The following is a 12761-nucleotide window of genomic DNA, read 5'->3' on the forward strand; positions in this document are numbered from 1 at the left end:
ATCTTCATACCCCCTCACATCCATGTCCGTGTATCTTCATACCCCCTCATATCCATGTCCTGTGTATCTTCATATCCCCTCACATCCATGTCCCGTGTATCTTCATACCCCCTCATATCCATGTCCCGTGTATCTTCATACCCCCTCACATCCATGCCCTGTGTATCCTCAACCCCCTCACATCCATGTCCCGTGTATCTTTATACCCCCTCACATCCATGTGCCGTGTATCTTCATACCCCCTCACATCCATGTGCCGTGTATCTTCATACCCCCTCACATCCATGTCCCGTGTATCTTCACCCTCCTTACATCCATGTCCCATGTATATTCACCCCCTTTACATCCATGTCCTCTGTATCTTCATCCCCCTGTTAGATCCATGTCCTGTGTATCTTCACCCCCCTTTACATCCATGCTCTGTGTTTCTTCATCCCCGTCACATTCATGTTTTGTGTCTCTGCAGAGCTCCTTCCATGCTTTAATGGCGGTGAATGTATACAGAAGAAGTTTTGTGACTGCAGCAAATTTAATGCCTCAGGCTCCCGATGTCAAATAGGTATTGCTGGGACTTTATTGGGAATGGATTGTTATGTGTGTGTATCAGAAATGTATCATATATGTGTTTGGTGTGTTCTGTATGTCTCGCCATTCTGCAGTGTACAACACAGGAGCCGACAGAGAAAATATCTGCCGTACTTGGGGACAATATCACTTTGAAACTTTTGATGGCCTTTATTATTATTACCCGGGAAGATTCACCTATGACCTCCTGCGACACAGCGATCCCGATGAGCCCAGCTTTGCCATACAGGTCAGTTCAATGCCAATGGCCAATCCCAATTCAAGCGTCATGTATGAGAGGGAAGGAGTCACATTACATATCGCCCATATTTTATCACAATATCATATCTGTGATTGGTCACTGGGATATACCGTGTAATGCTGTGATTGGTCAGTCATCTAATGTATAATATCTGTGAATGGCAATTCCAGCCCAGCTCAAATTATGTAACCAATCCTAGGCCAGCTCACCCTATCTGACCAATCACAGCCCAGCTCTCTTTATCTGACCAATCCCCCAGTTTACTTTATCTCACCAATTCCAGCCTAACTCTCCTTATCTGTCATGTCAATTCATAATAAATATTAATTTAATTATCAGTAATCTAATGTGTAATGTCTGTGAATAGCAATCCCTACCTGACCAATCCCAGCCCAGGTCAACTTATCTAACCAATCCTAGCCCGGTTCACCCTATTTGACCAATCCTAGCCTAACTCCCCTTATCTGTCACGTCAATCTATAATTTAATTTTCTACTCCACAAGGATATCAGGGAAATATTTCATTGCTTTCCTATTCACTTGCAGATAATTTGTTGATCTCTTTGTCCCCTCCGTTACTTTTGCAGATACACAATGACCCTGACTGCTTCTCGTCCCCGTACTCGTGTATGCGCTCGGTCAGTCTGTATTTTGCTGGAGTTGGAGAAATTAAGTTACATAACCGAATTGTTCTTTATAACAACGCCCGGTAAGAGTGGATCCAAGGTTGTCCCAGCATTATAAATAACATATATTATATAGATGGGAATTGTGGGATCCCACTTGGTGCTCTGATCATCATTTATGTCCAGAAAATATGGAATTGATGGTTATCAAACTGACACATTTTCCAGGGCCATTATCCCAACCAATCTGAAATCTTACAAGGGATAAAAATAGGCATAAAATAGAAAACCAAAGTTTCCATCAGATCATCTTCCAATCAGATCACAGGTCATGTTCTCATCAGATCTGGGGTCATGCTCCAATCAGATCTGGGGTCATGCTCTAATAAAATCAAAGGTCATGTTCCCATCTGATCTCAAGTCATGCTCCAAACAGATCACAGCTCATGTTCCCATCTGATCTCAAGTCATGCTCCAATCAGATCACAGCTCATGTTCCCATCTGATCTCAAGTCATGCTCCAATCAGATCACAGCTCATGTTCCCATCAGATCTTGAGTCATCTTCCAATCAGATCACAGGTCATGTTCCCATCAGATCACAGGTCGTGTTCCCATCAGATCACAGGTCGTGGTCCAATCAGATCTTCAGATCTGGAGTCATCTTCCAATAAGATCTAGGGTCATGCTCCAATCAGATCACACCTCATGTTCCCATCAGATATGGGGTTGTGTTCTCATCAGAACAGAGGTCATGCTCCAATCAGATCATCAGATCTGGAGTCAAGATCACAGGTCAAGTTCTCATCAGATGTGAGGTCACCTTCCAATCAGCTCTGGGGTCATGCTCCAATCAGCTCTGGGGTCATGCTCCAATCAGATCTTTGGTCACATACCCATCATGTCTTGTTTCATGTTCTCAGAATCGCATGAGTTTATTCATTGATCTTCAGAGCCGGTTCACTAAATGGCTGATGACTCTTATAATTTGGGAGGCTCCTCCCACCAGCCCTCCTTCCTGCCCCCTGCCCCTACAGTGACATAATTTCTACAATGGCTGTGCTACTACCAGGAGATCAGGCAGGAAGTGTTGGTTTGGGGGGGGGGGGGCGGACTGTAGTTTAGACCCTGGGGGATGGGGGGATCTAATGGCAGCCATATTGATACATCCACCTATTTATCTATGTAGGGTGGAGCTGCCGCATACAGTGGGGAATGTGAAGATCCAGGCCGTCTCTGGATACATCATTGTGCGGCAGCAATATGCCTTCTCTCTGGCCTGGGATGGACAATCGTCTGTATATCTGAAAATGAGTCCGGAGTATTTGGGGAGGACGCGCGGACTCTGCGGAAATAATAATTGGACCCCTCAGGATGATCTGGTGACCAGCTATGGTAAGAGCCCAAATCCACCAACATTAACCTCAGACAATTATTGGGGGGGGTCATATTCAAGCGTCCATATTACAGGTGAACTACAATAGGGACAGTGTGATCAGGAACGTATGAATTAGACCGCAGACCACGGATCACACACCCGGCATATCACAGATCACAGAGATCACACACCGCATATCACAGACCTCAAATCACAGATCACAGATCATACACTGCATATCACACACTGCATATCACAGATCAGAGACTGCAGACTACAGATAACAAACCATAGATCACAGACCCGCAGACTACAGATTACACAACAAAGATCACACACTGCAAATATCACATTCCTTAGATCTCAGACCACAGATCTCTCACTGCATATCACAGACCACAGATTACAGACGACAGACCACACACCGCATATCACAGATTGCAGACCACAGATTACAATCCATAGATCACTGACCACAGATTAGACACCGCATATCACAGACCACACATCACAGATTGCAGACCACAGATTATAGCCCACAGACCACACACCGCATATAACAGACCACAGATTACAATCCATAGATCACAGACCACAGATTACAATCCATAGATCACAGACCACAGATTACAATCCATAGATCACAGACCACAGATTAGACACCGCATATCACAGACCACACATCACAGGCCACAGACTACAGATCCGTCTCTCTGCTGTGTAAAAAGAATTATAAATGAATGAGCTCCATAAACAACCATCTTTCTGTGAAAAAGGTGCTGAGAGCAAATATATTCCCTGGTTCAGTTGTGAATTTAAAAGAGAATAAGATGAAGAAAGAGGCCCTGTCATTCTTGCTTTTATGTTGGATCACTGTATATAACAAATCTCTCATAAATCTTCAGGGAAAATGACAGAAAACATTGAAGAGTTTGTCAACAGTTGGAGAGAAGATTTTCCTTCCAAGTCCTCTGCACACCCCGCCACCCCCTTGCTGTATGAGCCCCCATGTGCCAAGGCAAATCCACATGTTAAACAGGTACCTGGCAACACTGATTAGAATAGAGGGGTGCAATAATAAGGTGTATGGGGAGGAGGGGGGGCTGATGTGTATACTGGGGGTGTATGATGAAGGACATGGGGCAAGGATGATGGGTATGGTGGTGGGCGTGCAATATGTATGGTGGGGCAGGGGGATTTTATACATTCTGCCTCTAAGGTCCATGATAGCAGAATTGGTGATTTATTTACAAAGTCACTCTCATCTCTCTCCAGATGTCATACTCGCTGTGCTCTGTGCTTCACCATCCTCCATTTCACAGCTGTCACAACTTAGTGAGTCCTTTCCCCTTCATGGCGAGCTGCACTAGTGATCTCTGCATGTAAGTAATAGTGAGCGTTGAAGCTGCACTAGTGATCTCTGTATGTAAGTAATAGTGAGTGATGGAGCAGCACTAGTGATCTCTGTATGTAAGTAATAGTGAGTGATGGAGCAGCACCAGTGATCTCTGTATGTAAGTAATAGTGAGTGTTGGAGGTGCACTAGTGATCTCTGTAAGTAAGTAATAGTGAGCGATGGAGCAACACTAGTGATTTCTGTATGTATGTAATATTGAACGTTGGAGCTACACTAGTGATCCCTGTATGTAAGTAATAGTGAGCGATGGAGCAGCACCAGTGATCTCTGTATGTAAGTAATAGTGAGCGATGGAGCTACACCAGTAATCTCTGTATGTAAGAAAGAGTGAGCATTGTAGCTGCACTAGTGATTACTGCCTATACGTAATAGTGAGAGATGGAGCTGAACTAGTGATCTCTGCATGTAAGAAATAGTGAGCATTGGAGCTGCACTAGTGATCTCTGCATAAAAGTAATAGTGAGTGTTGGAACTACACCAGTAATCTCTGCATGTAGGTAATAGTGAGCGTTGGAGCTGCACTAGTGATCTCTGCATGTAAGTAATAGTGAGCAATCAATCTTCACTAGTGATCTCTGTATGTAAGTAACAGTGAGCAATGAAGCTGCACTAGTGATCTTTGTATGTAAATAATACTGAGCGTTGAAGCTGCACTAGTGATGCCTGTATGTAAGTAATACTAAGCAATGATGCTGCACTAGTGATCTCTTCATGTAAGTAACAGTGAGCAAAGAAGCTGCACTAGTGATCTCTGTATGTAAGTAACAGTGAGCAATGAATCTGCACTAGTGAGCTCAGCATGTAAGTAATAGTGAGCAATTAAGTTGCACTAGTGATCTCTGCATAAAAGTAATAGTGAGTGTTCGAACTACACCAGTAATCTCTGCATGTAGGTAATAGTGAGTGTTGGAGCTGCACTAGTGATCTTCATGGCTGGCGAGAGACATTCAGACAGTGTGGTATGGAATAGTGATCTGACATCTGATGTGTGTGGCTGTATTGTGATAATAATGAAGGGCACTATTACTTACATTATATTGACATACAGAGCACTACTGTCACAATACCAGGCTGTGCATGGTAGATTACGGGTACTGTGGGTATAATATGGGACAACTTAGGAACCAGTGAGCAGATATGCACCTCCCTGGCCTTGCACCATCAATCTGTACTAACAGAAATGTGTCATCTGCAGCAATCCCATGTGAGGGTGATCTTCTCTACAATGAATGTATAGCCTGCTGCCCTAACTCGTGTCACCAGAGGAAGCCGTGCATAGACAGCCAGATCCCCTGCGTAGATGGCTGCTACTGCACAGAAGGTCAGTACTATAGGAGAGCATGTAAGGTCATATAATATATGGGGGGTGTACATAGGTGAGGTATATAATATATGGGGGGTGTACATAGGTGAGGTATATAATATATGGGGGGTGTACATAGGTGAGATCCCTTTAGATATATAGACTGGTCCTCTATTGGTCATACACGTATATAGACTGGTCCAGTACTGTTAATGATTTGTTCTCTCTTCTCCCATGTTGTCAGTGGATTGTTCTGTCACTGGAGATTTTCACATTACGACCTTCGATGGGCGGAAGTTCACGTTTCAGGCTCCATGTCAGTACATCTTAGCGAAGAGCCGAACGTCCCGAGAATTTACTGTGTCTGTGCAGAGCGCCCCCTGCGGACAGGTTAGTGAAAACGCCTCTTGGAGGATTACATTGTGCACTGTTACCTGTGTACCTGTTCCAGGTGTCACATGTGGCTCTAGGCTTCCTCTGAAGTGGCTGCGTGATAATCTTCAGTGCCATGGAGGTATTTGGTGGCCGTGGTTTCATTGGCTGTGCTGGGCTCTGTGCCCGTATCGCTGTCTCTTCCTATTGGTCCTCCAGCCTCTGTATCTTAGGAATCTGATTTCCATTTAGGATTCCTGTGATCTGCTGATACATTGATGGGGGTGCTGATTGTTTTGTGGTACACAGGTGTTGATAGTTGGACGTTGTCCCCCCCCGGTCATTTTGTCTATATTATGGAGTGTTCGTTGTATATTGCTGAGTGCGCCGCACTTACCGCTGGCATGAAAACATCAAATAGAGTTCCCTGGCCCGGCTCACAAAGCTCCAGTCATGGCGATCCTCAGACTCGATGACACAAACAATCATCAAGCTATAAGTGGCTTCAGAATTATGTGAAATTATACTAAAGCGCTTTCTGGAAAGCCAATCAGACGATCAGAGCCGCTTAACCTTACCGCGGTGTCCGGTGTCCCCAGCAATGTCTTTGTAGTTTCCTGGGATGAGATTGCAATATAGGAAGTTCTGAGCCGGCTCATGTGAAAACAGCTGCCGGCCATGAAAGGACCATTCATGGGAACAGAGCGTCATTCTCTTCTCTAATTTCTCTTTTCCACAAGCAATCGATGATGAAAATATTGTATTCATCTCCTCGCCATAGGTGAAAGGAACACCCAGCACCGTTCCCAGAACTCGTCATCTCCCTTTTATTGGCTCCCCCCATGGTCACCAACCACTTGGGCCAGCCGCAGGTTGGAGGTTGCTTGGATGTTGAAGCTCCAGTTATTCAGGGAAAGATCTGGAAGCTTCTCTGTAGCATTATATTATAAAGAGGTTTTACTGATATTTTATATTGCCTTGCTTAGGGTATTAAAGTTTCCGGAATCCCTCACCAGCCGCAGGTTGGAGGTTGCTTGGATGTTGAAGCTCCAGTTATTCAGGGAAAGATCTGGAAGCTTCTCTGTAGCATTATATTATAAAGAGGTTTTACTGATATTTTATATTGCCTTGCTTAGGGTATTAAAGTTTCCGGAATCCCTCACATCTCTTCCTCAGGCTTTCTACACAACGGATCCTGTATCAATCCCCTATGATTTAGGATATTGTGACTTTTATATCTATAGTATCTCTGTGTTTCTTAATCAGGGTCCCTGCAGATTTTGTTTGGGGTTCTTTAAGAAATTTGTGCCTCTGAGTTCAGTTTGGGTGGCACCAATGATGTTTTTGGCTATCTGTAAGGGTGACATTCTTCCCACTGGCCTGCAATGTAAGAGGAATTCTTCCCACTGACCCCCACACTAATATACTGTGATCTGTGGATATAGGAATTATAGACGGGGGCCCTGAGGACCTGAAAGTCTTTTGTCGGGTTCCCCCCATGTGAAAAGAGAAAGTTTTCCAGTGTATCGCCTGGAGGAATCTATCCTGGAAAGTGGGATTGTCATGTCCAGCTGTGCTGTTTCACTTTCTGTATAGAGATATTAAATATAGATTTTGTACAAAGATCCTGCTCTGTATTAATGTTGTTCATATTTTTTCTCTGCCCTCTTAGGACTCGTGACGTGTTTTGTGTGACTTGTTCTAATAGATCTGTATTATCTGCTCAAAAAATAAAAAATCTTAAAAAAGATGAGGAAAGACCGGAGGTTTCCAGCCATTGCAGGACATTGTGACATCCATTGGCCCTCCATGTTCCAACCTTATAATATTAGTGTTCACCTTGGATACCAATGTAAGGTCACTGGGTTGATTTTTTTAAAGCTCTCCATGTTTTCACCGAGATTCACCCAACTCTTACCCCCAAATTTTCACATTGCATTCATTTAGAAAATGTATGAATTACTTTTACTCACGATTTATCCATTTTTTATTGAGCCCTAAAAAAGTCTGAATTTCGGTTAAAAGTTGGGTGAAAATGTATACAAATAGACCCCATGACATTATCACCTCCTCTGATTGATCACCGTGGATCCCTGCATTATAACATTGTAAAGTCTCTTATCCATAACCAATTTATTGAAATTCTCCCTACAATTGGGCATTGTGATGTCTCGTATTAGAGGTCACCTTTGATCCCTGTGATGGGGCATTGTGATGTCTCATATTATGGGGCATTGTGATGTCTCATATGATGGGGCATTGTGATGTCTCATATTAGAGGTCACCTGGGATCCCTATGATGGGACACTGTGATGTCTCGTATTAAGCGGTTACTTGGGATCCTATGATGGAGAATTATGATATCTCGTATTAGAGGTCACCTGGGATCCCTATGATGTGGCATTGTGATGTCTCTATGATGGGACATTATGATTTCTCGTTTTTGAGGTCACCTGGGATCCCTATGATGGGGTATTGTGATGTCACGTATTAGAGGTCACCTGGGATCTCTATAATGGGACATTGTGATGTCTCGTATTACAAGTCATCTTGGATCCAAATGATGGGACATTGTGATTTCTCATATTAAAGCTCACCTGGGATCCCAATGATGGGGCATTGTGATGTCTCGTATTAGAGGTCACCTGGGATCCCTATGATGGAGCACTGTGATGTCTTGTATAAGAGGTCACCTGGGATCTGTATGATGGGGCATTGTGATGTCTCGTATTGGAGGTCACCTGGGATCCCTATGATGGGACATTGTGATGTCTCATATTAGAGGTCACCTGGGATCTCTATAATAGGACATTGTGACGACTTGTATTAGAGGTCTCCTGGGATCCCGAAGATGGGACATTGTGATTTCTCGTATTAGAGGTCACCTGGGATACCTATGATGGGGTACTGTGATGTCTCGTATTAGCGGTTACCTGGGATCCTATGATGGGGCATTGTGATGTCTCCTATTAGAGGTCTCCTGGGATTCCAATGATGGACCACTGTGATGTCTCGTATTAGAGGTTACCTGGAATCTGTATGTTGAGGCACTGTGATGTCTCGTTTTAGAGGTCATCTTGGATACATATGATGGGACATTATGATTTCTCGTGTTTGTGTGATGTCTCGTATTAGAGATCACCTGGGATCTGTATGATGGGGCATTATGATGTCTCGTATTAGAGATCACCTGGGATCTGTATGATGGGACATTGTGATGTCTCGTATTAGAGATCACCTGGGATCTGTATGATGGGACATTGTGATGTCTTGTATTAGAGGTCCCCAGAGATCCCTATGATGGGGCATTGTGATTTCTCACATTTGAGGTCAGCTTGGATCCATATGATAAGACATTGTGATGTCTTGTATTAGAGGTCACCTGGGATCTGTATGATGGGGCATTGTGATGTCTCGTATTAGAGGTCCCCAGAGATCCCTATGATGGGGCTTTGTGGTGTCTCATAGGTCACCTGAGATCCTATAATGGGGCATTGTGATGTCTCAAATTAGAGGTCACCTGGGATCTCTATAGTGGGCCATTGTGATGTCTCGTATTAGAGGTCACCCAGGATCCCAATGACGGTGTATTGTGATTTCATGTATTAGAGGTCACCTGGGATCTCTATATTGGGGCATTGTTATGTTTCGTATTAGATATCACTCGGGATCCCTATGACGGGGGCTTTTTGATTTCTCATAATAAAGGTCACCTAGGATCCCTATGATGGGGCATTGTGATTTCTCGTATTAGAGGTCACCTGGGATCCCTTTGAAGGGGCATGATGATGTCTCATGTTAGAGGTCACCTGGGATCCCTTTGAAGGGGCATGATGATGTCTTGTATTAGAGGTCACCTGGGATTTCTCATCTTTTACAGTGGGGTTTTTTTTTGCACTGTAACTCTAAAAGTAGTCTTTTCAGCCAATCAGATTCTGATCTTACAGACTGGGGAGGATGGGGATATTGCAGCACAGACAGTTCTTCTTTCAGGCAGAGTAAATTTTTGCATTGGTTTTGTTTTGCAGAATTTGGATGGCTCGTGCATCCAGTCCATAAACCTGATACTGGACCAGGACCAGAAGAAACAGGTTACCCTAACGCAGGCGGGGGATGTCCTTATGTATGACCAATATAAAATCAACTTACCCTACACAGACGGTGAGATCTGGCTCCTTGAATGACCATTTCATGTTAATATTCCATAGTGATCTCCCCAGGGGACACCTATTGTAGATGGGAAATATACACGCTAACCAAAAGCAACCAATCTGATGTCAGGTTGCTGCAGCTAGATTGGAGGCAACGCTGGGTTTCTGTCCTTTGCGCAGCACCATTATGCTTTGCTATCAATCAGCCTGCACTTCATATCTCCTTCAGCTTTCTCCAATGTTTTATCTTAGTGGCTGCACACAGAGGGTCCTGACCCCCTAAATTAGGTTGTTGGGGTAACTCAGTGGTGCGAGGGGTAGACATCTTCTCTGGCTCTCCTGGCCTATCAGTGATCTCCGTCTTTCTCTCTGTGTTTCAGATGTGTTTGCAGTGAGAAGGTTATCCTCCGTGTTTGTACAAGTGAAGACAGCCATTGGTCTGCAGCTGCTGTATGACCGGCAGGGACTGCGCCTCTACGTCCGGATGGATGGACGCTGGAAAGACAACACTGCTGGTCTTTGTGGGACCTTCAATGACAACACGCAGGATGATTTCCTGTAGGTTTCATACATTTCTTCTTCTAGTAATGGGGGCAGCCATGATGTTCCAGTGGGAGGATGGGTGGGGGGGGGGCAGTGAGAGATTTGTTGTGTGATTGAGGACCCCAAATACCCCAACACTAGAACAGGGGAAAGCTTTTATACTTATTAGGGGAACATCCCCTAACCAGGACCTGGAAAGGGGTCACAATCTTAGTAGACAATCCAGAACTGTTATTCCGGTCCTTGCCCTACTATCCTGGTAAAAACATCCGACCCATCGCTCATATCGGGGTCACAGGCCAGGAACCGGAAGTGAGGTCACAGACAAAACTATAATTATCAATTATTAGAAATATATTGCAATACACAATCTGATTTATATTGTTCAGCAGGACAAGCAGACTATTCCTCCCCATCTCCCTGAGAGGACTATTCCCCCTCTCTTCATTTATTGGAATGGACTATTCCTCCCTATCTTCCTAAGAGGACTATCACCCGGGATCCCTATGATGGGGCATTGTGATGTCTTGTATTTTCTTTAATTAGAATGGACTATTCTTCCTCATTTCCCTGAGTGGTCTATCACCCCTGTTCTTCTTCTAGAATGGACTATTCTTCCCCAGCTCCCAGAGTGGACCATTCCCCCTCTTCTTTTAGTAGAATGGACTATTCTTCCTCATTTCCCTGAGTGGTCTATCACCCCTGTTCTTCTTCTAGAATGGACTGTTCTTCCTCATCCTCCAAAGTGGACTATAACTCCTCTATCTTCCAATGGAAATTTTTTCCTCATCCTCTAGAGCATACTATTTTTTCACAGCAGACTGTTGTACCAGAGGTTATTGACTTTCTTTGATTTTAATGTTAATATCCTGTGCATTAATCATTTTTCTTATAACTTGTACAATTTAATGCAGGTCTCCCGTTGGAGTTCCAGAAAGTACTCCACAACTGTTTGGGCATTCCTGGAAGACGTCTTCTGCTTGCAGGGTGGAGTATCCTACCTCTCCTCTTGACCCCTGTGATGTCCACTTACAGGCAGGTATGTGTTGATGGAAAGGACAATTGCAGACTGTATAGGGATCTGGCTGGCTCTGTGTTTACCCTAATTTTATAGCAATGGGGGCCAGGGTCTGCCAGTAAGGTGGCCAAAGCAAAGATCACAATCATGACTTACTATGTTATTCTGTAAACTAAATGTATGATTCCTAAATCAAATCTCGCTGTATTCTGGTAACAGAGGTTAGAAATGTGTGATTTTTTGGAAAGCCACTAATTGATCCTTTGTTTTCGTGGTTTTGTACTGCCGATAAACATGTGTTACTGTAATCAGTAGGTAGAGGCTAACTTTCGCCCCACCACAAAAAGTACTGTGTTCTGTAATGAAAGTGCAATGTAAAAATATAATAAATCAATTGAACTTGGCAAAACACAATAAAAAGATAAAATATTCAATAAATTCTACCCTAAACACGTGTCATACACAGATCAATAAATCCTCCTGTATGGTTACCATTGCTGATCCCTATTCTCTCATTCTCAGCTCTTTATGCTTCAGAAAGTTGTAGCATCATCACCCGTGAGCTTTTTGCTCCGTGTCACCTGTATCTGAGCCCTGTGTCATACTATGAGCAGTGTCGGAGGGACACATGTAATTGTGGTGAAGAATGTCTCTGCTCTGCTCTAGCACACTACGCCTACCAATGCCGCAACTATGGGATCGTCATCGATTTCAGTTCCAGCTTCCCCATCTGTGGTAAGAACTAAATATACAGCTGGGTGATGGGGCAATGAATGACTTTATTACAGGTGGAGGCCCCTCTATAGCCCCAGCATGGATTCTGTGTGACAATATGAGTGTGAATGAGCTGATAATTGTCACTCTGTTTCAGAGCTGTCTTGTGAAAACTCCATGGTTTATGGGACGTGTGTCACCATGTCTGCTCAGACCTGTCAGTCACTGTCAGCTCTAGAAGTCTGTGATGAAGGGTGCTTTGAAGGCTGCGCCTGTCCGGAAGGAATGTACCTAAACACAGAGCTGGACAGATGTGTAGAAAGGTGAGTTTATAGTGTCACCTGTGCTGTTGTTTCTTATAGGCCACAGGCCATGTAGGAGACCTATATCTCCATGTTGGAGGTCACAGAGGCC

General features: G+C 44.0%; 1 protein-coding gene across 1 annotated transcript in view; it reads left to right on the forward strand.

The window, feature by feature from the left end:
* Window positions 1-12761, forward strand: part of OTOG (otogelin) — a gene marked incomplete in the record, with an annotated part of 70385 nt that overhangs the window by 7215 nt on the left and 50409 nt on the right. The window contains 12 exon segments of the mRNA XM_072421584.1: window positions 467-559; window positions 660-814; window positions 1414-1535; window positions 2641-2846; window positions 3735-3868; window positions 4105-4207; window positions 5794-5939; window positions 9950-10082; window positions 10453-10630; window positions 11530-11654; window positions 12156-12368; window positions 12505-12670. Coding sequence (XP_072277685.1) covers window positions 467-559; window positions 660-814; window positions 1414-1535; window positions 2641-2846; window positions 3735-3868; window positions 4105-4207; window positions 5794-5939; window positions 9950-10082; window positions 10453-10630; window positions 11530-11654; window positions 12156-12368; window positions 12505-12670 — 1774 coding nt within the window.

Source organism: Pyxicephalus adspersus, chromosome 9, assembly GCF_032062135.1.
Source record: "Pyxicephalus adspersus chromosome 9, UCB_Pads_2.0, whole genome shotgun sequence".
In the NCBI taxonomy this organism is placed as follows: domain Eukaryota; kingdom Metazoa; phylum Chordata; class Amphibia; order Anura; family Pyxicephalidae; genus Pyxicephalus; species Pyxicephalus adspersus.